This window comes from Tamandua tetradactyla, chromosome 9 (assembly GCF_023851605.1).
Source record: "Tamandua tetradactyla isolate mTamTet1 chromosome 9, mTamTet1.pri, whole genome shotgun sequence".
NCBI classification, from domain to species: domain Eukaryota; kingdom Metazoa; phylum Chordata; class Mammalia; order Pilosa; family Myrmecophagidae; genus Tamandua; species Tamandua tetradactyla.
Genome location: NC_135335.1, coordinates 107,660,867 through 107,686,773, shown reverse-complemented (window position 1 = coordinate 107,686,773; position 25,907 = coordinate 107,660,867). Strand labels below are relative to the sequence as shown.

Sequence of the window (25,907 nt, the reverse complement as noted above, 5' to 3'; positions counted from 1 at the left end):
TGTCTGTTCGTACATTCTGAATTAATTGTTTCAGCTCCTGTATGTCATTTGAATTGTTGGTTTGTTCCTTTGACTGGGCCATATCTTCAGTTTTCCTAGTGTGACTTGTTATTTTTCGCTGGCATCTAGTCATTTAATTACCTTGGTTAGTTTATTCTGGAGATTGCTTTCACTTCTTTTTTCTAGGGTTTTCTTGCTGGATGAATTTGTTGTCTGTCTGTTCTTTGAATTCTATTCAGCTTTATCTGGACCTTTAGCTTAAGTTTTGTTTAACAGAGGAGAATTTTTCAGTTCTTGTTTTCTTGTTTCTTGCCCTGCCTGGTGCCTTCCCCCCCACACACTTAGGAGGGTCTACTTAGATATTATAGACCCCAGCCAGATTTTCCCAGACCAAACTGGCCTCCTATCAGGAGGAAAGAGTCACCTGCGTCGGTTTTCCCTGAGGGTGAGACCCAGCAGGTTGAAAGACTTTCCTGTAAAGTCTCTGGACTCTGTTTTTCTTATCTTGCTCAGTATGTGGTGCTTGTCTGCCTGCAGGTCCCACCAGCTTAAGATGATGCCGTACCTTTAACTTTGGCAGACTCTCCCTGCTGGGGGTGTGGTGGAAACAGAGGAGAGGTTGTAGGCTGGTTTTAATGGCTTCAAACTACCAAGCCTTGGTGTCTGAATTCCTTGATGGAGGGATTCCACCTGGGTGGGGCTTCACCCCTCTCCTGGGGAAGGCACAAGCTCCAGATAAGCCCCCAAAAGAGCTCACTTCTGCCTATGCCTGGGGCAGTTGCAGCCTGAAAAGTCCTACCGCTGTATCCAGAGGCAGTCAAGCCTTTGTATAGATACACAGCCACAAAAACCTGTTTCCTTCTGTTTTTTTCCCCCTTTTTCTGTCAGTCCTGCCCCCTTGGCGCTGGGGCAAAAATGAGCAACCTCCGCTTTGATCAGGTTCACCTAACCTGGGGGCCTATTTTTAGTAGTCTGAATTTGTTAATTAGTTCCACAATTGGTATTTGATTGTGCCCAGTCCCTGCTGCTGGTAAAGTCCTTTCCTTTCCCCTCTGGGAAGCGGCCTGTGGGGGAGGGGCGCTGGCCACTGCAGCTTTGAGAGTTCACAATTCTGGGAGGGTGCTCGCAGCTGGTCCAGACTGGGATATGCTGCATTTCCAATCACTATCATGGCTCTAGGAGCTGTTCTGTAATATTTCTGGTTATTTAGTAGTTGTTCTGGAGGACAAACTAAAATGTGCAGGTTGTTAAGCCGCCATCTTGACCGGAAAGTGAAATATATTCCTAAGAGCACTGCTGGATGAAGTGTTACAAATATATATACAAGTGTATTACCAGCAACAGTGTCAAGATGCAGAACATTTCCACCATCTGAGAAGGTTCCTTTTTGCCTATTACTTGTCAATACCGCTCCTTTAACTCCTAGGTATTTGATTATTTTTTTAGTTGTATTTGTAAATGAAATTTTTTCTTACTTCCTAATCAGATTGCTCTTTACTAGTGTATAGAAATAATATTGTTTTATAGATGTGATCTTGTAGCCTGCCATTTTGCTGAAGTTTTTTATAAATTCTGGTATCTTTTTTGTAGGTTTTTCGGGACTTTCCATATATAGGATCCTGTAGTCTGTGCACAGTGAAAAGTTTTGCTTTTTCCTTTCCAATTTGGGTGACTTCTATTTCGTTTTCTTGCCTATTTGCTCTGGTTAGAACTTCCAGTACAATGTTGAATAACAGCGATGACCGTGGGTATATACCTACCAATGGGGTTGCCAGGTCATATGGTAGTTCTATGCGTAGCTTTCTGAAAAACTGCCAGAGTCTTCCACAGAGGCCACACCATTTTACATTGCTCCTCTAAAGTTTTAATTTGTTCCCTCAGATGTGTCGTATCTTCTTATTTCTTAGTATGGTTTATAATTTTTTCTTGTGTCTGGGCATCTGATTATTTTTATGTTCTATCTCTGAAAGTCAGTTTTTCCCTCTTGCATACAGTTTTACTGTAGACCGGCTGTGTGCATTAAAAGCTCTTCATCAATGCTTGGTCCGCCTTATACTGAACCTTTAAAACAGCCTGTGTTAAAAACTGTTTCCATTTTCTTAGGTCTTCTGCACCTGTTTCTTACCCTCCTCATGCGGTACTACATTTAGGATTGTCATTTGATGTGCAGTTGTTCACCTCTAGGAGAAGGGCTCTTTTTCTCTCTTCCTTTCTCCAGGAGTCCTCTTCTGTTCTGTTTTTTTTCCTTCTTTTTTTGGTTTTTCTCCCTAGCTCCTGTGCTCAACTGCTTTCCCTGCTCAGTACCCATTTTCATTATACTTTTCAGTCCTGGGTCCTTTCCTGTCTTACAGCAGTTCAGTTTTCTATGTTTAAATTTTTTTCTGCCTCTGTTAACTTCTACTTTAGGGTATCCTGCCCTAGGGAGTCAGTTGGGGTCAGCGTTTTTTGTTTTTTGTTTTGTTTAGGTACTCCAACAATTAGAGACTGAGTTGGGTGTGTATACCTCTTGCCAATAGTTCTCTTGCAGTTCTGTTTTGTTTCCTGGAGACCTTTTTGTATGCACAGTGTTCACCAGGTGTTTGCACTCTGCCCTGGGTCTATGTGGCCCAGAGTCCCTGTGCCTGGAAATGCATGGGGTTCTAGCTGGCTGCTGTGAGTGGCTCTATGGTGTGTGTCCAGGGCAGGAAGTTCCAGCTCAGGCTGGAGTTCTGCAACTGTGTAACTTTTAAGCTGTGTGGGCTGAGTCAAAGAGAGGGGTCTGGACTGGCAGTTCCTAGTCTCAGATCTCCTACTTTCTTTTTTTGTGACTTTTTCTTTCCTTTTATTCAGCGTTTGTGCAGTCCTTCTCCAGTTTGAAGCAAATGGAATTTGTCCTTTTATTATTTCTGATGGAAGACTTTCTCCAGGGATGACATTACTCTCCAGGACTTTTATTCTTTTTTTTGCATGGGCAGGCACCAGGAAACGAACCTGGGTCTGGCAGGCCAGAACTCTGCCACTGAGCCACCATGGCCCACCCAGGACTTTAATTCTTGATTGAGGATTGCAAAGCTTCTGTGGCAGCTTAGTAATTCTTGTGATAGCAGCAGCAGCCTGTGGAAAGCAATGACAGGAGGATAAGAGGCAGAGGCTTGTAGACTGCAATGCTAGTGGTGGCTTTCTAATGAGACTGTTCCTGGAGTATGACTTTGATGGTTGTTCCTGCTCTGTGATGTGCTTTGATCCTTTGTCTCAGCTTTTCTGTTTTTTTTTCTTTCCACCGTTCCCCTAATTATCATTCTCCAGTTCTCCTATTCATTTTGTGACTTGAAATCTTCAAACACCTTTATCGTTAAATAGCCAGATTTGGTCTCTGTTGCTTACAGCTGCAGCCAAGAGCCCAGATGCCCAGAGTGAGCAAAACCAGGGCAACTCACTGGGCCTTGCAATAATGCAGTGATTATTGTGTGATTGTGGTCTGCCCGGAAGTAAAGCAGCAGACAGACTGGCATGCAACAATCAGGGATAGGGAGGAGAATTTGAGATCAGGGTTCTTGTTTTCTTTGAGACACAGAAACAGAATCTACGAAGAATAATTAGGATGCAGGTTAAATATGGGCCCAGAGTTGAAAGTTACGCATTAGGCCATTAAATCAAACTGATTCCAACATTATTATCACTGCCATATTGGGTGCAAAAGATGAACAGTGTTTGTAGATATGTTAAACAGAATGTTGACATATATTGTCTGAGTCATAAAAGGCAACTCTTGATTAGTGATAAACTTTTGTTCCAGATTTTTACTTCCAGCTAAATCTTCTACATTCTTTGAAGTCATAGTTATATTATATATCTTTCTTCTGTTGCAAATGGGATTTACTTTATAAAAAGTTATTTCTAACCTATAGTAAAGTAGGATTATCCTTTAGATTAAACCACATCTCTTCCCTCCTAAAAATATTGATTTGGTCTTTATTCATATAGAATAAGGAAATATATCTATTTGGCGATCGACTAGTTTTCCATTTTGATATCCCATTCTCCTTTCCTCAAAGAAATGCTTTATGTTCTTGTTACATCTTCAAGCAGTATTATGAAATGCAGTCATTAACATTTTTTCAGCCTTTAAGTGATACAATACTATGTATCACTATTGGATTAGCAAAATATATTGAATGGGTTTGCAGAGCACAGTGGGACCCAGCAAAGTTTTATGGATTTACGCAGCAAAGTTTTATGGGTTTCTGAGAAGCAGCAATCTGGAGAGAACAGCCCCTACAATAGTCAACATTGGGATGCTTTTCTTTTACAAAGGCTTTGGGTTACTAAGGTGAAGAGGCAAGCTGAAGCTAGGTGCTGCAATTTTTTGCTGATGTTTTTGCTAGCTGTTGCACCCTCTCATTTAGGAGTCAAATTTATTAACAATCATAAGCTATGTTTTTTCTTATAGCAAAGTGGCTAGAATATTTTAACTGGTTGATTAATTAATAAATTCTAATTTGTTTCAAGTAACTTCATCAAGTGTGGTAGTTCTGTTATGGATTATTTTTGTATTGTTTTTTTTCAACCAATGTTTCATAATATATGTACCAACTAAAGAGCTGGGTTGGTTATTTTGCTGGATGATTAGCTGTGGCTGATTACCCTACTGGCCTCAATTTCTTCTTTGTAAAAATGTGGAGTTTGTACTAGATGATTTTTTAGAGACTTTATAGTTCTGGAATCCTATGATCATATTGTTAAGATTAAACTGGCAATTTTTAGAGCAAAAACTAATGTAGCCCACTAGAGGGAGCTCTGCTTTTTTTTTTTTTAAACATTCTATATTTTTATTGAGAAATATCTTTTATACAAGAGTGTAAAACCTGTACCTAAAAAATCTAAATAAGAATAATATAGCAGATTTACCTGTTTACCTACAATTTACAATTTCCTCCCTTCAGCTGGCATCAATATCCTGATTTCTTTGTTGTAATTCCCTTGCTTCTCTTTATTGTTTTAGTATGTATACTTGTATCCCTAAACAATATATTTTTGTTTTTGAAATGTTTTCTCTGGTTTTGAATTTTATATAAAATATATCAGAGAGTAAGTATTCTTTCCTAACTTGTTCTTTTGTTTCTTACGATTTTTGAGATGCATCCATGTTGATGTGCATAAATATAGTTCGTTGACTTCTCACAGCAGTATCATATTCTGTTGTATCAATACATCATAATCAATTTATCCATTCTCCTATCAATAGACATTTGAGTTACTTCCAGTTTTTTGCTATGATAAACAATGCTGCCATGAATATTTATGTATATGTCTCCTTTTGCACATGTTGAAGAGTTTCTTTAGGAAAGCCAGATTTACTTAGGAATAGGATTAGTTTAGAGGATATGGGCAAGTCTGACTTTCTGAGGTTTGTTAATCTGTTTACCTTAGTGGGTGTGCTATGGAAATGATATTATTCCAGGAGTAGAAAATATTTCTGTTTTGACTGACTTAAATTTTTTTGGTGTGTGTGAAATGCTGTCTTGTGATGTTATTTTGCATTTCCTTGGTTACTTATGAGATTGAGTATCTGTTTATGTATTTATTCATCATTACTGTTTACACATCTGGAAATGCTCAGTTCAAGACTTTTACCTTTCCCTGTAGGATTTTTTTTTCTTATTGAAAAAACATATCCTGCATATTAACCTTTTGTTGTTTATGTAGATTGCAAAGATCTCTCAATTTTTCACTGTATTTATGATGCTTTAATTAAAAGTAAAGTTCTTAATTGTAATATAATTGAATTCATCATTATTTTTCTTTGTGCTGTATGGTTTTTGTATGTTACTTAAAAAGAGTTCCTTCACTACCCCAAGGTCAGGGAGATATTTTCTTATACCTAGCTATAAGTCTTATGGTTTTGCCCATGATTTTTATATATGGTGTTGAATGAAGGGTTGTTCTGGCTATCTATTGCTGAGAAACAGCCTGCTTCAAAATTTAGTGGCTTAAAACAACCATTTTATTTTGCTTATGGGTTTTGTGATTTCAGTATATGAAGGGTTCAGTTGGGCAGTTTGCCTTTCACCCAGAAGGCGTCTGTTGGTCTAGAAAAACTCATTTCCCAAATTTACTCCCAGGTCTGGTGCCCTTGTGCTTCTTGCTCCCTCTCTCTACATGGAGTCTCATCCTCTAGAGCATATTCATGTGGATTGTGCTTCTCACAGCATGATGGTCTTAGGGTAGTCACCATACTAATATGGTGGCTGGCTTCCAAGAGGTTATATCCCCAGAATGATCATCTTAATAATAAACATTCCAAGAAGCAAGAAGAGGAAACTGTCAGGCCAGTTAAGTCTGTGCCTGGAACCAACATAGTGAAAGTTCTGCCGTATTCTATTTGTTAAAGCAATCACAGGGCCTGCTCACATTCCGAAGAGTAGAGAAATAATCTCCTTCTTATGACCGAGTGTCAAAGTCATATTGTAGAAAAGCCAATAAGATGGGAGATATTGCTGAGGCTAGTTTTGGAAAATACAATGTCATAATTTGCCTCTGGCCATTACATTTGTTTCATTTGCTAACTGTATACCTCCTCCATCAATAGTCCCCAAATTTCATCCTATTATAATGGCATCACATACAGAGTCAGTGGTCCATAGCACTTCTGATAAGCAGTTAGATATATGCCTGCCATTCCTTGATTGGGGCCCAGTTTGCTTCCTGAGAATGATTCTCTGTGGTTCCTCACCCCACCTTTTGGCCTCTTGGCTCGTTTTGAGTCATTCTTTTCTGTAGGAAATTACCCATGCTTATAGTGGAATACCATTCTCAGATGCTTCCTGCTTGTAGAAGTATGAGAGCCCTGGTGGATCTTTTCGTTCTGACCTGTCCCTTTCCTTTTTAGTCCAAGTGGATGGTAATTTTGTTAGTACTATCATCTTAAAACATTTTGGGTTTTCTATGAATCTTACTGTGGTTTACTCAGTAAAGGTCACACAGATACCTTTGAGACAGGCCCTGTTCTGTCTTGGGCTGCTTGTAAGTCTAATGACATAGCACTCTTAAGATTCTCTGAAGTTCTGTTAGTTTAACCGAAATGGGGTACTGCCTTAAATATTTCTGAGATTACAACAAAAGATCTTACAGCCACACTTGTTTAACTATTCTGAGACCAGATTTTGCTGAAAACAACCTGCATTTTATCTTTCCTGTGAGAACATTTTTACTTTGAGAACCTTCTGACAGGAGAGATTGGGGATGAGAAATAGTATTGTTTTGTGAATTATTAATTACTGGCCCCTTTATATTTCTTCTAAATTCTGGTAAAAATGAAAGTGTTAATTCTTTAGTTCCTCTTTTTCTGTCAATACCTTATTCCAACTAAAAGAAACCAGGTGACAGTTTCAACATTCTGCCTGGAAAACTCCTTATCCAGCTCTATCAGTTTATTGTTTCCTTTTCCATTTTCCATGTTACTGTAGGTGACAGTTTTACTTTTTGCTACTACATAACATGGATCTTTTCTCTAGCTTCCAATAAGAACTTCCCCACTCTTCTTCCAGCTCTTACTAACAAGTCTCCCTGAAATTTTGGTCCTCTACTTATTGCCTAGTCCTGATGAAAATGCCACTAATCTCTGTTCCCTGTCTATTGCTGTGTAACAAATCTATGCCAAATTTAGTGGTTTAAAACAACGATTATATATTTTTTGCATAATTTTTTGGGTTGGGGATTTGGGAAGAGCTTAGCAGGACTTCAACGGGGGTGCTGGGGCTTCTGGGCTAGAGAATCTGCCCTCAGAATGACTTCTTCATTCAGAAGTTTAGCTGAGCTTTGGTGCTCCTTGACCTCTCTTTCTTTCTGTGTAGTGTCTTCTCTTTTAGGACTTCTTCCTGTCTCTTGGGCATCTCACAACATGGTAGTTTCAGGGTAGTTGTACTTCTTACATGATGGCTGATTCCCAAGAGGGAGCTTTCAAGGAATGAGGTGTCCAAGAACTAGAGTTCCAAAAGTCAGAAAGAAAAAACTAGGAGGTCAGCAGAGGGCTATCGCCAGAATTGGCACACATTCACACCTTCCATATTCTGTTTATCAAAGCAATTAGAAGTCTTGTCTGGATTCGAAAGGATAAAGAAATATATTCCACATCTTGATATGGCAGTGGAGTAATCACATGTAGAGCATGTAGAGCAGGAAGAACTGCTGTGGGGACCCAGGGCCCAGGTTTTCTCTTCATATTGAGAGCGAGTCATTTCATATGGCCACCTAGATGACTGGAACAGACATTAAAGGTCATCAGACCTCCTCAGGAGGAAAGAATGTGCAAATGGTATGGTAACAAGGCATTGAAACTCTCTTCCCTTGATCACTGTTGATAACAAATCCCTGTGTCACAAGACCCTGCTGAACTCTGCTCTATAAGCCTTTGCACTTTCCCCACCCCCTTTGCAGAGCACTAACCTTCATTTCCTACAGCCAGCCGCCACCAGGGAAGATCCTCTCCTGTTCGTAATCCTAGTTAAAATTCACGTGTAATTCTCTGCCTAGCGTGTTCTTTGGTCTTCGGGCTACCTTGACCAGGCCTTCCAAGAGCTGGGTTGAAACATTATACATCCTTGGAAGTCAGTCTGCCACAGTGATGTGATTTCAGTTTTCCCAAATGGTTAATCCGAATGGTTAATGAATAGACCATACTTTCCTATTGATTTGTAATGCCTGCTCTGTCTTAAATCAGGTAAATAAATGCATGCGCGCGCGCGCGTGTGTGTGTGTGTGTGTGTGTGTGTGTGTGTGTGTGTGTGTGTGTGTTTGATTCTCTTTGCCTGGCTAGTGGTTCTCAACTGGGGACTATTTTACAGAGAATGTGTGGCAATGCCTGGAGTCATTTTTGCTTGTCACAGCTAGCATCTAGTGAGTAGAGGACAGGGGTGCTGCTAAAAATCCTAGAATGCACAAGACAGCCTTCCACAGCAAAGAATTATTTATTTGTATGCTGAGGTCCAGAATATGCTGAGGTTGAGAAACCCTGATCTGTGCCTCCAATACCATAATATCTTATTTATTCTTGATATTCCCATGAATATCCAACAAATCTATTCCCTTGGTTTTTCTTCTTTAAGAGTTTCTTGATAATTTATGGCGCTTTTTATTTCCAAGTAAGTTTTAGAATCAGTTTATCATGTTTCATGAAAAACCCTTTATTTTTATTGGAATTTCATTGTAACTATCTACATGGGAAAAATTGAAATTTTATGGTATTGAATCTTCTTATTCAACAAAATGTTATATCTTTCTATCAATTTAGTTCTTCTGTACTGTCTTTCACTAAAATTTTATAATTTTCTTACTAAAGTACTTGCAAAACTTTTGTGTAAGATGATATGCTCTGTTGGCCATCTAGTCATCAGGCTTTTAATAATTTTTTCCTATTTTGGGCCTTAATTTCCCTAAGTGGAAAATGTGACTTTTGTACTAGATGATCTATCTAACAGGCTTTCCAGCCCCAGATTACATGATTACAAGATTAAATTGATAATTTTAAATGCGCAAAGTGAAAGTACTCCACTAGAGGGAGCCCTTCTGTGTTTATTAGGCCAGGTTGCTATTACTCGCTGTAGATATTATCTACGGCAAAGACCTCATCTCATTGTGGTCTCAGATGAGGTGACTCCTGGAAAATCTCTTGAGTTATAGTTCTGCACATAAGAACGTCTGCTTCAGTCTTTGAAAGATAGTCCTTGTTTTTGTATGGGGGAATACAAGAAATGTGCATTTTTGTAGCTAGGGGAAAATTTATGGATGCTCCATTTGACAAATAAATAAACTATGATTTAGAAAAATGGTTACTTTCCAGAGAACACAGTCAGTTCATGAGAGAGCCAAGGCTGGAACCCAGGTCTAAAAACTTGAACGTTGTAGTGAGGAAAGAGGGTGGGGAGTGGGAGGTGGGTATTGGTGGTGGTGGAAGTGCTGTGTTTAATTTTGAATGGCTGGGAGGGTGGTGGTCTGTAAATTCCCTGAAATTATGTGCAATATTGTGTGTGTATATGTGTATGTATGTGAGTATGGGCCTAAAAGCACATGTATTTGTGTGTGCCTACCTGCTGTACTTTGGATGGGAATAGGACTTTTGTTGTAATTGTTGGTTTCTAAGAACTAGGACAGGACTTCTGTAAGCCAGTCTTTACTTACAAAGTAGGTACCTTTGGCTGGCCTTAGAGATTCATTTAATATGTATTTTGGAGTGTATTGGGATCATCTGCCTTGGTATCTTGCTTATAAAAATACTGAACTATCTTTCAGTTAATTTATCTTTAACTTAATGATTTCCAGACCTCTTTTTTTTCTTACTAGTTAAAAAATGACTTTTCAGTAAAGTGTAATTATTGTATATTTTCAGAGAAGATGAAACTTAACATCCTCGTTCATTATTTCCATTAGTCATCCCTTTCAAGTCTCCTACGATGTTTTTGAAATGTTCTCCATAATACTCTTACAGTTTGTGATTCTCTTGACACCTTGATACAAACTTTCTTTGCAGAGTGTAGACATTTTAAAATTCTTTATTTCTGCATTTGCCTTAAGATAAGCTCTTTATTTGTACTAGTTTTCCTGTAGGTATAATGGACAAGATTTTAAGCCTTTCGACTTTACAACAATGGTAGGCAAAAATAAAAAGTCAGCTATCTATTGACTCCCATGTTAGCATTAAGACTTAGAATTTTTACATTGCTTTTTCATTCTGGTTCCGTCCTTTCCTAACAAGATAACAGAAAGAAATTCTCTGAGAAAAATATGTACTTAATTACTTTATCAGGTATGCCCTAGATTAGTTTAAAGAGAGCTAGAATAGGTTACTATGTATTAGTCCCTGAAGTGATGCTGTTGAGACCTAGGAGAAGTAGGAAGGAGGAGGGAGTATAGAAAGGCTGTATAAGGGGACTGTGCAGCTTTCTAGCTCCTTCCAGGATGAATTTCTAGACTGAAGCTTCAGTTTCAGTGTGAAGTGTTGGATATTCATAGGAATAAGATTATGCTTTTATTTGTTTGTTTTTTATTGTGAAAAACATATTACAAAAAACAATAAATTTGAAAGTACATTGTAACAATTAGTTGTAAAACAGATTTCAGAGTTTGGTATGGGTTACAGTTTCACAATTTTAGGTTTTTATTTCTAGCTGCTCTAAGATATTGGAGACTAAAATTGATATTCCTTTGTTAAATCCTGTCCTCTCCATATAACGCCACTGTCACCTTTCTATCCTGATCTTTCTGTCCCTCTTTAGTAGTATCTGGGCGATGGCCATTCCAAGTTTTTCATTGTTGGAAGGAGCTGTCATTATTAATATGGGGTAGGGAGATGGAACTAGCTGCTTTTCCAGAAAGGCTGGGCCCTCTAGGTTTTAGTACTTACCTGGTCCAGGGTCCCATCTGGAGGTTGTAAGTTTCTGGGAAGTTACTCTAGTGCCTGGAACTTTTGTAGAATCTTATATATTGCCCTAGGTGTTCTTTAGGATTGGCTGGAATGGTTTTGTTTGGGATTTGGCAAGTTATGATAAGTAAAGATGTCTCACTGAAGCTTGCTTAATAGCAACCTCTAGTAGCCTCTCCATTCTATTTGAACTCTCTCTGCCACTGATACCGTATTAGTTACACTTCTTTCCCTCATTTTGGTCAGGATGAAATTGTTGATTCCACAGGGCTGGACTCATCACTGGGAGTCATCTCCCATGCCACCAGGGAGACTTTCACCCCTGGATGTCATGCCCCACATAGGGGAGGGCAATGATTTCACTTGCAGAGTTGAGCTTAGAGAGATTGAGGCCACATCTGAACAACTAAGAAGTCCTCCAGAAGGAACTCTTAGGCATGCCTCTATAGGCAGACTAAGCTTCTCCGCTACCTACATAAGCTTCACAAGAGTAAGCCTCAAGATCAAAGGCTTGGCCTATTGATTTGGGTATCCCTAAAGTTTGACACAGTATCAGGGGATTCCCTGATGGTAAAGTTTAGTAGTTCCATATTCTTTCTCCCATCCTTCCAGGGACATTGCCAATACTTTTTGATTATCTGCTTAATATATTTTAGGATGTAGCTAGGCATTACATTAATCTATACATGATTAAAGCTCTCTTTCTTTTTCTGGGCTCCCTGTGTTTCAGTTGTTCAAATGAGCTATACAGATAGGTTGAGTTAGATTATGTGCTACAGAAAATTTAGGTTCCAGACAAAATAAGCCTTTCTTCCTTTGGTCTTAAAGAATACATGTGGTTCTAAAATATAGACAATGTCTTCATTACCCCTGTGTTCTGAATTACTTTAACCCTCACCTGATTAGCTTTGTTCTTATCTGTAAATACCAGGTTATATATACATACAATCCCGGGTTATATATATACACACACACACACCGATTTATATATAAATAAAACAGCCTCACAAAATCCGGAAATAAGAATTACCACTTTGGAGTAAATGTGTCTGCTATAAGAGTTTATAATCTCGGCTCCTGTTTTCTTTCAGCCACCTGCATTCATTAGGCAAATGCCAAAGTCCACAGTCCATCAGCACTCTCAATTTTAGATAATTCCATTGTTTTGTTCCCAAGAGAAGGATAACCAATAAACATATCCTCACCAAATAGGAAATCTAAACCTCTTAACTCGTTCCTCCCCCCATTATTTACCTCTGCTGTTGCTGTGGTAGTACTGATGTTTTCTGTTAAACAGTGAGTGGATATTTTTTAAAAATCCTATTATTGTTGGGTGGTATTAGTCATCTGCAATGATTTGATTAAGTCTGAGCTCATTTACTACCTGGAATCTGAATTATTTAATAAATTCTCAAGGATAAAAAGCGGGGCTGTTGTTAAAATATCAGCATCTCCTGCTGACTGCAATAATAGAGAATTTTTTTTGATTTTTAGATTTCCTCCTTCTTCACCCCTCAAACCATATCCAAAGAAGCCCCCATACCAAAAGGATGTTATTAAATTTCCAGAGTGGAATGATCCCCCTGCAGGCACTTCACAAGAGAACATCCCAGTGAGGCCAGTTGTGATGGTAAGTGCCATTACTGAAAGTTGGAGGGACTGGAAGCTAGGAGAAATAGCTTGTGAATTGCTAGGCTTTGGTTAGTTCTTCATGATGATTCCTTATGGAATAACAATAGTCTGAAAGTACTTTAAGACAATATCATACCTATTAACAGTTGAGACCAGTATTGAGGAGACGTTGGCTTTGCTTTTTTTTTCTTCCTTATTAACATATTGACTAGATATATCATAGCTGTCTTTTCATATGTCCAAATTGAGCAGGGTTTTGTTACAGTTCCCTTAAAACGCCTTTTACCTTTCTGTTCTATAAATTCCTCTTGTTTCCCTTTGTCGTCTCCTCCTGAACTTTGTCATTACCAGTTGAGAGCAAGAAGGCTGAGGTATGGAATATTGTGGAACGACTACTGACACAACATTTGAGCAAAGGTTTATTCTGTTAGTACTGGAACCAGGAAAAGTTAAGGTCATTATAGAATATATAGAGTACCTCTTTTTTTTGGGCATACATTTTCCTTAAAATATCTCTAGTATAAGTCTACTAAGATTGGGATAATAATAAAAAATAAAACATAGTGAAAAGCTTTTATTAGGTTGTTAAGAATTTTGCTCTACTTGACACCATAGTTTCAAGTTAATCTAGTCTTATAGTATTAGACATAAAAAAAATAGTATTATTTGTAAAGATAGGATGTAACATTTAATTAAAAATATAATCAAAAGAAAATTAAAGAATTTTTTTTTCTCACTGGGTTCTATTATACTTCAGTTTGGAGAGAATAGTTAGGAAGCTTAAACTTTATCAGAGGTGATTCAAGGAAAAGAGTGTCACCAGTGACAGAATTGGGGACTTCATCAGGGCTTGCAGATTTGTCAGGGATGGTGATGAATTTGGTTTCAAATATTTTGGAGGATAAGGTGTGTTATATAGATGTGTCTAATAGGCAGGTGGAGATAATGATCTGGGAACCTAGAGAAGAGGTCAAATTTGGAAATCAATTTATTAGTTCAGCAAAGATTTATTAAGTGTCTACTGCATGCCATGATTTGTGCTAGGCTCTGCAGATAACGATGGTAAGTTACATAGTTTTTGCTCTAAACGGGTTTGAACTCATAGTAGAGAATACAATACATAAATAAAATATTAGAAAACAAAGTGGAAATAGTCTAAAAGAGTGAGTGCAAAGGGTATTTGAGTACTATTTAATTGATTACCTATGAGGAGTATTTAATTCAGGTCTATATTTTTAAAAAATTAAAATATAAGCTCCATGAACTCATGCAGATTCATTTGCATTTAAACACCCAATGTGAACTCTTAAGCGAAGTGGTTTTCCAATAGACATTTCTTCATTATGGGGTCATTTAGTGTTTATGAAAAAGAAAAGAAGTCTCATATTAAATTGATGTGTATTCCTATCATTGATATAATGACTTCCCTTTCTATTCTTTATTTGGTACTGTGAAGTTATAATATGCCAGGTGGCACCATTAGGAAGACCAAGTGCTCATTAGTACTCTTTAATCTGCTGTTCAGGACTGCACCATGACAATGATTCCGGAGTTCTGTCCTCTGTTTTCAGTTTCAACTTTTTAGGAATCCTGAAGTAGTATATCAGTGTCCCAAATTTATCAATCTTTTCTATCCAAACAGTATCATTAAGTTTCTTCCCTGGTCATCTATATCTATATTTCTTTTTGTCTTGCCTTTTCCTGTCCCTCTCCCTTCATGAGATGGTAAAAGTTTGAGCTCCTTGCTTGTTGCAGTTCCACCAAAGTGTGGGTTGCTGTTGCTTGAGGATAGTTCCAAAGCACCAGGAACTATTTCCCAGTTGGGCTTAATGATAAAGTTAATAGTTATCAAATTGCTCATCTTTCTTAACATGAGCTCTGTAATTCATTTCTTCTATGATGCTTTCCCTCTTTCTGTCTGTGCCTTCATCTTGCTTGTTGTTTTCTAGTTTTGCTTTTTGTCCTATCTTCTCTTTTACCTGGGCATTATATAAAGTGAAGCAGAGCAAATAAGATCATTTGTATTTGCTGAGGGGCAGCATAACGTGGACAGTGAGAGTGTGGGCTCTGGGGCCCAGTTGCTAGGTTTGAATCTTAGTTCTCCCTAGCTATTTGAATTTGTTTCTCTGTTTCATCATCTGTATCTGTAAAATTGGGATGCTAATAGTAGCCTCTGAGATAGCATTATTCATACCTGTAAAGTGCTTAGAATAGTACCTGGCCCACAGATACTTAGTAACTGTTAACTACCATTGGTATTGTTAATTTATTAAGTGAAATTGTTTATAGGCAAGGTAAAAAAACAAAATAAATTACCTAGAATATTATCCAGAGAAAATGTCCATTATTGTCATTTTTGGTGTGTATTCTTTTTTCCATCACAAAAATGAGGTCATAATGAACTGTCTTGTAGCCTGTGTTCTTTACTTAAAGAGTATATGTCCGTTTTTTATGTTATCAAACATTTGACATCACTTTGGGTATCTCACTGTGAGTCATATAAAAGTAATATATTTTGTTTATTCAGTCCTTTGTTGTTAGATATGTAGTGGTTCCAATTTTTTAATTTTGTAAACATTGTATTGAGCAAAATGTTTATAGATAAATTTTTCAGTATATCTATGGGTATTTCTTTGGAATAAATTTTAGAAGTAGATTTCCTAGGCAGTGGCAACAATTTATACATTTGCCTTCAAAAACAAAATCTTAATTTAGGTACTTAAAAATTTATCATAAATCTATCCGGTCTTTGAATTTCTTTCTTTTTTTTTTTAATTAGAGAAGTTGTGAGGTTACAAAACTATCATGCATAAAACACAGGATTCCCATACACCAAACCTACTGCCAGCCCCTTGCATTGGAATGGATTGTGTGTTTCTGTTGATAGCACCCTTTCTTGTAATTGTATTGCTATTTTTTAACAGTAGTTACCTTTGTTACAATTGAAAGATTATTAAAATAGTTCTTTGTTGCCCATTATTTACATTAGGCATTTTTTTCCCCATAGACAATTCTGTCATTATCACCTTGTCATACATTTGTTATAATCCATGAAAGAACATTCTTATACTTATACTATTATCTATAGTCCCTTGTCTACAGTAGGGTTCACTGTGCTGTACAGTCTTTTGTTCTATCTTTTAATTTTTATTCTAGTAATATACACATCCTAAGGTATCTTCTTTTAACCACATTCACTTGTGTAGTTTAGTGCTGTTGATTACACTCTTAACTCCCAGTAATGTGCTACCATAACCACTATTTCCAAACCTTTACCATCAATCTAAATAGAATTTCTAGTTTTGTTTCACTGATTTTTTCTTCTGCCTGTTCAGATTTGCCTCTAGCATATTTTTAACGTCTTCTATTGTGCTTTTCATTCCCCAAATTTCTGTTATGTTTCTTCTTATACTTTCAAATTGTTCTTTATGCATACTTAGTGTCTTATTAATATCCTTTCTCTTTTTTTGCCATATTTTCCTTTAACTCCTTAAATTGAATTAGGAGATTTGTTTCAACATCTTGATTTAGTTTGTTCCTTTGACTGAGCCATGTCTTCCTGTTTCTTAGTATGGTTTGTAATTTTTTGCTGATGTATAGGCATCTGATTATCTTGATGAGTTTACTCTGAAGGTCAGTTTTTCTCTCTTGCCTAGCATTTTATTGTTGATTAGATTTGTGTTAAGGCTCTTCTTTGACACTTGGTTTATCTAGGCCTTTAGAATAACCCTTGTTTAGCCAATCAGATTTTTTTCAGCTCTTCTTCATCTGATTCTTGCCTGGTATATGTGATACAATTTTTAATATTGCACTGTTTGTGCAATTGTTTTACCCCCAAGAGAAAGCTTCCTTTCCTCTGTTACTTCTCCTTGGAATCCTTGATCTGCTTTGTTTGTTTTTGTTTTGCCTCTATAGTTTTTTTTTTTTTTTTAAACACTCCTTTCCTGTCTATAACTGCTTTTGCTTGAAGAGCAAATTCTGGGATGAGGGTCACCCCAGAGAGGACTTTCCCAAGTTAGTATCACCCAGCCAAAACAAGCTAGTGACCACCAGGGGGCACAGACCAAGTCCAAAGAGCTCTGGGGAGAGTTTCAGAAAAGATGCCAAAACCTTTTTGATGGCTTCCTGGAGATGTGCTCGTCTACACAGTAAATGGCATTCCTCAGCAAACTTCCCTGTAACCCTAAGAAGACAGACAATGTGTCTTTAAACTACCTCCTCCCCTGTTACGGATGGGTTGAAACAGTAGCTTAGAGCCTGGACCCAATGATCGGACCAGGGTAATGAAAAACTGTGATCAGTATATCCCTTACTCACAGCCCCATTCTGGGGGAAGAGAATTTTTATATCCCTTTCTGAAAGCAGCAACTAGCCAGGGATTGCATCCTGAAGTAGCCCAGTGGGGAGGGGGTAATTGGTACCTGCAGCCACTGTGTGGAGAGAACTAGTCACAGTTCTTTACCACAGTTTATCAGCATCCTCCTGCTCTTCCTTGGTTGCCATACAGTGTTCTTGTTACTTCTAGAGCTCTAAAACAGCTGTTTCAAATAGTTCTTCCCTGTTTTCTAGCTGTTTTGGAGGAAGGAGTGTGTAAATTTGGGTAGGTGTTCCTCTGCTTAATTTTTAATTAATAAAAATTTTATTTCACTGTTACTTCATTATTAGTTACAAATCCCACAGGAAAAACTACCTATTTACTGTCATGTGTATTTGCTATAGCTCTTTTGTAATTATGACTATTTATTTAAAATATGACTGGATCTGTAAGAGTCAGACTTTGCTTTTCTGATATCCATGCAAATTTGGTTTATATTCCTAGTTATAATGTCAAATAAAATTAGAAATAGTTGTATCAAATTTCTAATAAAATGACAGTACTTTATATTGAAATATTATAATGTCTCCCATTTACTTAGAATTCTGAGATGTGGTACAAGCGTCATAGTATTGCCATTGGAGAGGTGCCAGCTTGCCGACTTGTCCATCGCAGACAGCTGACAGAAGCCAACATAGAAGAGATATGGAAGTCTATGACATTATCTTAGTATGTGCATTGGTTTCTACTTTTGGTATTGATATTGATGTGAACTTTTAGTGATTGCATTTTCTATTTTGTTTCCCCATTACTCTCTGCATAGTTAATTTCCTGAAATTATGTATAAAAAAACTCAATTTTTGATTGTATATTTGCAGCTGTGCTGCCTAGGAAAAACAGCTTAACTGAATTGTGGGAATTTTCTGTTGTCATTTATATAATAGAGGAGAAAAGGAATTTAAAAATTCTTAAACTTTGTAGTAATACAGAAATATTAAGCTTAGTGAAACTCATGGAAAATCTGATCTAGACAGTTGATGTTTTCTAGGTAATGTTAGTAGTGTTATGGTCAATTTTTTCTCATAAGGATGTAACTAGTAACATTTTCTCACCATTGAATAAGCCATTTTTTTAATGATGTTTTTACTTATAAAATAATATCCTTGGCTCTTGGGGTGTTATTAAATTAGTGAAACAGTGTGTTAAATGGCTAAAAGATATCTTTTAAGTGTGTTTTTATCATACTCACTTTCTGATCTTTTTGTTGTACAGAGACATTTGCTAATATATGAAAATCATGCATTTTATTATCTTTTACAGTGTCAGGTTTTTGGATAAGTAATTATTTTTAAAAAGTAACTAGTTAATTTGAATATCTTTTTAGTTTACAGAAAATCCTTGGCCTGGATTCCTTAGAAGAAGTTTTAGATACCAAACTTGTCAACTCCAAGTTCATCATCCATAATGTATATAGTGTTAGCAAGCAGGGAGTTGTTATCCTTGATGACAAGTCAAGTAAGTGTATAAAAAGCATTTTGTTCTAGATTAGCTAGATATGTTGGCTGTATGGCGTTATCAGTTTTTATTTGACTTTCCCCAAACTCTGATTTTTATTTTCTTAAAATAAAATTTTATTTTCTTAAAATAAAAATCACCCCCTCTTTGCATAGATCTTTCTTTCACTTCCTTTTTTGGCATGGGCAGGCACTGGGAAACGAGCAATTCCTAATACTTTATAACTAACTGGATTAAGGAAATGTCTTGGAAAGATGAATGTTTATGAACCAGAGCAGAATTCATCAAGAGGCTAGGTCATTGTTAGTTTCGTTTTGTTTTGTCTTTTCTTTTATGGGGCATTAGGATTCCCTATTATTTTCAAGAAGATCCCTGAAAAATGAATAAGTTTGAGACCTGATTGGAAGCTCAGATCAGTTTACAGATGGGTCCTGGAGTCTGGATTAATTTTGGGTTCTCATTTACCTTTTCATTATGGTATCACTGTGTCACACTTTCTGGGATAGTCTAAATTTATGTCATTTTTTTTTTTTTTTTTAGTAATTTTTAATTTTGTTCTTTTTAGTAAAGGTTGCTCTTTAAATGTTAAAGCCTCCTTAATTTTTTATACTTTTTCATCCAAGCCAGTTTACAAATCAGGGGGATTTGTACGTAGCCCCCATCCCAGTTTTTTGATTTGGAAAAAATGTGGTCATGGTACCTATGATGGGCCAGAATGCCCAGGCTGATTTGAAAAATTCTAGTGCATTAGATGGTGTTTTAGCTTCTTTGTTGGTAAAGCAAATATCACACAATAGATTGGCTTTAACAATGGAAATTTACTGGCTCGTGATTTTGAGACTAGGAGAAGTCCAAATCAAGGCATCATCAGGGTAATTCTTTCTTCCTGAAGAGTGCCATTCTGGGGCTGGCTGCTACTGATCCTTGGTCCTTGGCTCTGCTGTCATATGGTGACATATGACACTTTTTTTTTTTTTTTTTACCTTCCTTATAAGGCCTTCAGTAATAGGATTAAGATCCATCCTCACTCAGGTGGGCTATACTTTAACTGAAATAACTTCATCAAAAGGTCCCATTTATAAAAGTTGATGCCCACAGGAATGGACTAAGTTTAAGAATCTGTTTTTCTGGGATACATAGCTCCAAACCACCACAGAGAGGCCCTTTTATTGGTTCTTCCTTTAGTATAAACCTTGATGCTGGAAATTGGCCAGAACTAGAATGACCTTTGGATGTGAGAAGATGGTTATCATATTTTTTGGTTTTATAAAATAATTAGACTTAGAACTGGAGGCTCTTGGGCTACAGACAAAGCTGTACGAAAGGGAGCCTGAGCAGTTGGTAAAGATGGGGTGGGGGAAGGGGCAGATTTTTCTAGGCTGTTTCCTGACAGGCAGAATATCTCTTTGGAATCTGAGACATTTCCCCTTTTATAGCCCCTATGTCAGAATGGAGCACACTGGGAGACAGAAATGAACAAACTTATGACTTCATTAATTGCCAGTATATGTCAACATATACTATTAAGTTACATAAAAATCTGATATCTGTATGGGGGTGTATTAGATCTCAGTATTCATTTTGTATTAGTTTTGCAGTAGTCCTGAAAGTTTGAAATGATTCCAAAATAAAAAGTTTTTAAAACCTAAAGTTACATAATGTGGGAGCAGTGTTGCCTTTTAAGTACAGCTATATATCTTCCATATTATCTGAGTGGAGCATATATTAATGCTTTTAGATTCCAGTTAGATGACCATTCATATCTCATTTTATTAGGTTCATTTTTCAGAAAGGAGAGACCATTCCACAAGACCCAGGTTCATTAGATCTAATACATTTAAACAGTTATCTTTATAATTTTACAGAAAGTGAAGAAGATGAGGAAATGGAAGCATAAGAGCTGGTGCTTCTCCTCAAAGATCTGTGACAGGACCAGGAGGGAAGGGTCTCAGGAACAAATGGTTCAGCTGGGAGTTTTTGTAGTTTTGTCATTGATGTCATATTTTAAGGCTTTCCTAACTTAAGCAAACTTTCATATGTCAGTGGAACTTTCTTGGCAAACCTTTTAATAATTGAAACTTGTAAAATGACACTTATCTGGAACATATAGGATTTATCTTTTTATGGGTGTTTGGTGAAATGGTTTCACAAATCCATTTGATGATTAATACTACTTTATCTGTTTTTATTTTCCTTCTATAATTCTCCAAATAATTGATTTCTCTGTTGGTTTGTTTCTTTGGAGCAAAGCCTCAAATACCTTCTCTTCATTAAAGTCTTAAAAGGTACATCTTGTCCCTAGAGTTATTTTTAAGCATGATTTATACAATCCCATCCTGTAAGGAAAGAGTTCTCTTTTTTAAATGTTCTAATAGGGAAGTAGGTGAGATATATTTGTGATTATATTTCATATTTTCCTGGGGCAAGTAATGAATTCCTTGGTACCAAGTATAATTCCTTGAGGTATATGGAATTAAATACAATTTTTAAAATTTTTTCATTTTTTTGCAGAAGAACTTCCTCATTGGGCACTGTCAGCTATGAAGTGTTTGGCAAATTGTAAGTAATAATTACCAATTTTATGAAATTAACAGATAGTAGTATCTTTAGTTGGAAAATATTTCTGTCCAGTCGCCTAAACATTGCATTGAAAGCTGTGAGATTGATAGTTAATTGGTTTGGGTCGTCTGTGCTTTTTTTGTTAAATTTGTTTGTGATTTAGTGTAAGGATTGAGCTATAGGATTTTAGTGCTTTTAAAGGAATTTAGTGCTTCTATATCATAGTGAATATACTAACACTACTTTCTCTGAATGTGTCATCACAGGAAAGAAAGACATAAGTAATACTGCATGTAATATTGTAACAGATAGCTTCCTGTTAACAGTGTACAGGTTTTTGTTCACTAAATATTCACATGTATTCCTAAATATCTCCTGTATTTACACCATCAGTTTGATCAGCAGAGCCTATCTACTTTTAAAGGCTTTTCATGGGGCAATATATTAAGTGTGAAAGAAATATTTTAGAAGACGGATCTATCTGATATACAGATTGGCTCAGAAGGAGGAGAACCTGCATTTAGAGAAACAAGAAAGACTATTTCAGTAATTTGGTTATAAGAGGAGGAGCCTCTGAGGATTTTCAGGATAGTTGGCTATCATGGGTGCTGGGAAGGAATGAGTTCATGTAGTATCTTGCTAACAGTTCCATTTTCCTGGTGACTTCCAGAAGACTTAACCTAAAGAAAGTCTTCTCATCAGAAGAGATCCATTTATTTTGCAGACTGGATATGGTGGTATTTGCTCTAGAAAGCCTTTGGAGCCTCACAAATCACCACAGAGAAGTAGTTTCTTTCTTTTCTTTTTGGTAGTACTAGCATGTAGACGTCTAGACTTTTGAATTACTGGATATAGGTTTATTGATTTAATTGGAGTTAGTTTTGTTTGATTATTCAGCTTAATGTGGGAAATCTTTGTGGAATGATATGGAAAATAATTGTACTATCATTCTGAATTTGAATAGCAATATTAATTTGTGTGAAGCCCCAAGTCCTCTAGGTTTAACAATTAAAATTTTTATTGGTTTTTTATTAGAATTTTTGAAACTCTGAGATACTGGGTACTATGATTTTAGTTTGGGGAATGCTTTTTATTTTTTCTGCTCACCAATTTGAAGTAAATTACATGTGAATCAGACCTTTGGCCAAGGTTGGGAATGAGATAGAATATATAAATGGAAAGTTAAATGACTCATGTCTGAATTCTTGGCAAACCAGGAATTTAGAAGTTTATCAGATGGGAATGAAGAGGAAGCCAATATAACAAATCTAGGTTATAATATGTTGTAAGGGGTAGATAAAGGTGAGTTTGTGATGGTTCATTTTCATTGGTGACTGAAATGGAATGAAGAGTTTAATTTTACCTCAAGTCAAATGTATATATAAAGGTATGAAACTTCTACAGAAGTACTAGAGTAACTGGAATTAAATGAAGTGGAAAGATGTGAACAGTGGGTAGTAATGACCTTTATGTGTATGAGGTAGTATTATTTTAGGTGGAAAATCTAGGGAATGGGGAACATGTCTCACATGTATCAAGTACAGTGCTTTATGAATGGCCAGCACTCGTAAGATGTTTATTCATCTGTTTCCTAAGGGCAAGGACAGCCTTTTTTTTTTTTCCTGCATGGGCAGGCACTGGATATCAAGCCCGGGCCTCCGGCATGAGCAAGCAAAAACTCTGCCTGCTGAGCCACTGTGGCCTGCCCAAGGACAGCCTTTTGAATAGCTTTATAAAAGCATCAATTTACTAAAATTCTGTTTGATCCTCAAATTTACTTTGGGTCCATCCAAGTCATGAGCTGTTTCTTGTCGTTTTTACCTTTCTTTAATAAATCCAGATTTCCATCATAGTCATCTAAAAGAAATAGAAAGGATTAGGCAGATTGTATATTTTGAAGACCTGTTGTCTCCTTTTCTGTAACACTGCTCACCAATTTCCTTTAGGCCCATTTGCATATATCACAGGCTATGTGCACATAGGCTGCTGTGCTTTCCTTGTTGGCCAGTCTCGTGGTTGCCCCTGAATGAGGGACTGATGCTAAATGACTATATATTTAAAAAATTTTTTCAAAAGCAAGTTAACTGTATCTTTCTTCACTGTGCACATTGGTCATGAGAATTCATTTAAAAATGGATACAAATTGTGCATTTCTTTTCAAGAATCTGTCAGGAATAATATTTATATGTCTAGTTTCTTTTCCCTGTGCATTCTAAGTTTCAAGATGATTAAGAAACAAAATGTTTTAAAAATGTGGCATTCTCTCATAGTGCTCACAATACTTTGGCATTTTTAAGGTAACCTTTTTTGTTTTGTTTTTGTGTGTTTCCAACAAGGATGATGAAATGTTCACAAGTGAACACAACTGCTTTTAATGAGCTACATATTTATCCTGGTAGGGAGTAATTCTGAGCAATATGAATTGTTTGTTGAGATATAGCAAACTAATCATTTCATTTGACTAAGCTTGGGATATTTCAAAGAATGAAGCAAGCAAAAGTGGTGGCAACATTTGCTGCTAGGGTTATTTGATACCACATGTATAAATCTTTCATAATATTCAATATTTTTGCCAAATTAAGTTATTTTGTGAGAAACACACAGAAGAATAAAAGTTAAGAGTTTTCAAGGAGAGCAATGGAAAGCCATTTTCACAATATCACAGTGAACGTTAAATATGAAGGCCCAGGATGTTTTACTCTCCTTTTTAGCTTGAGCCCTCATTAGTTATAGTAATTCTGTAGGAATAATTTCCTTTATATTTTTCTTGGCTTTTCTTTATTCTTCTGGAGGTAGAGATCTATTTGGATACATTTATTTAGGCTTGTATTCATGGCTTAGGCTGATGCAGTTGCGTTTCTTTCTTCTGTGCTGTAATGGAAATAGAGAAGGCTGGCTAAACTGTTCCTCATGGGACCACTTGCCATTTCCTCAAGGCACTGGCAATTCTAGCTACTCCCTCAACTTCGCAATATAAGTCTCTGTTCTGTATATGAATTGTTGGGGCCATTTGCTGCAAGCTCTGTTGAGAATTTGGCATTTCTTATTATTCTTTGGTCCCAGATGTAAGTGGGTCTTTGCCTTGCTGCTGGCATAGAATGTGGCTGAGACTGGGCCTGCTCCCTAGTTCCTTTAGTTGTTCCAATTTGGTGGTATGGCTTTGCTTGATAAACTATCTTTCATGCTGGTGGGGGATCATATAGAAAATTTTAAAGTCAGAATGAGTTAGTAAGACAAAAATGTAAAGCATCTTAAAAACAAAGGATAAATTCTTGTTATTCTGAAATAGTTTAGTTAGAAGCAAAAACTGATTGCTTCATCCTACTTTATGACTTCAAGATTTTATAACATTGCTGTGATGAAATAATGAAATGCTTCATTAAAAATTGTTTTGTAACTAGTTTGTTACATTTATGAGCTATCATTTATCTTGGTCAGCTGTATCAAGACTAGGAAAATATTGAATATTTCAAAGCAAATAATTATTGTTTACATTTAATAAAAATACCTTGCAGAAGGACATAAAAGAAACAGGAAGTTTCTTTTAAAATGGAAGTAAATTGGTGATTTTCCTCATAGTTTTATAAATAGATTTCAATTTAGACATTTGTGTATGTTCTTTACATAATGTCCACTTTTCCCCTGAAAGCGTTTCTGAGCTTCAATATCTGTACACACCATACACAAGCATAGAGACCAATACTTATTATTCCCCTATTGATGTTTTTCTTTCTCTCTGTTTTTTTAATAGGGCCTAATTGTTCAGATTTGAAGCAACCTATGTACTTAGGATTTGAAAAAGATGTCTTTAAAACTATAGCAGATTACTATGGTCACTTGAAAGAGCCTCTGCTTACATTTCACCTTTTTGATGCTTTTGTCAGTGTATTAGGTAAGTTGTAATGTAATGAACATATATCTGCATTATTGATATTGAATCATATCACTTTTCATTATTATAGAGTTCTGTTAACCAAACTCTTTAGCATTTTTGAAGTGAAAACTGATGGGATTTCTAGTATTGCTGGAGTTCTGCTTGATGAAAGTGGAAGAAGCTCAAAGCAAAATCACTGGCTTTTATTAAGGAAATAATAGATCATATGTCATTTTAGAACAAGATGAAGAGATTAGACTGATTATTGGATTTTAAGATCACTGGGGGGCCACGGTGGCTCAGAAGGCAAGAATGCTTGTCTGCCATGCCAGAGGGTCTGGATTCATTTCCCGGTGCCTTCCCATGTGAAAAAAAAAAAAAGAGATCACTGGGACTTCTTGGTATTTTGTTTACAACTAGGGAGGTTGAGGCCTAACCCACTTGTGAATATTATGCCTAATGGTGAATACTTGCTATTGTTTAATATGCTTATTATAGGGATCATTCTAGCCATTTTGCCACTGGTAAAAGAAGAGTTCTAAAGACTGGATAAAAAATCACTCAGGGAGCGGGCCGCAGTGGCTCAGGAGACAGAGTTCTTGCCTCCATGCCAGAGA

At 36.6% G+C, this 25,907-nt stretch overlaps 1 protein-coding gene and 1 long non-coding RNA gene across 6 annotated transcripts in view; one reads left to right on the top strand and one right to left on the bottom strand.

Moving 5' to 3' along the window:
- The window catches only part of DEPDC1B (DEP domain containing 1B), a 109,284-nt gene that overhangs the window by 31,049 nt on the left and 52,328 nt on the right, over positions 1-25,907 (top strand). For all 4 annotated transcript variants that reach the window (XR_013157988.1, XM_077117238.1, XM_077117237.1 and 1 more), the window contains 5 exons: positions 12,890-13,025; positions 17,944-18,071; positions 18,727-18,857; positions 21,369-21,416; positions 25,168-25,308. Coding sequence is in view for 3 of the 4 variants with exons in the window: in XM_077117238.1 (XP_076973353.1) it covers positions 12,890-13,025; positions 17,944-18,071; positions 18,727-18,857; positions 21,369-21,416; positions 25,168-25,308 (584 nt within the window). In the remaining variant the exon portion in view is untranslated. The remainder of the gene's footprint in view (positions 1-12,889; positions 13,026-17,943; positions 18,072-18,726; positions 18,858-21,368; positions 21,417-25,167; positions 25,309-25,907) is intronic.
- The window catches only part of LOC143647348 (uncharacterized), a 48,234-nt gene that overhangs the window by 18,140 nt on the left and 4,187 nt on the right, over positions 1-25,907 (bottom strand). Inside the window, exon 3 of one of the 2 annotated variants that reach the window (XR_013157991.1) lies at positions 23,014-23,273. The exons of the other annotated variant lie outside the window; for it this stretch is intronic. This is a non-coding gene — a long non-coding RNA (uncharacterized LOC143647348). Of the gene's footprint in view, positions 1-23,013; positions 23,274-25,907 lie in introns of those variants that run through there. 2 annotated transcript variants of the gene reach the window in all.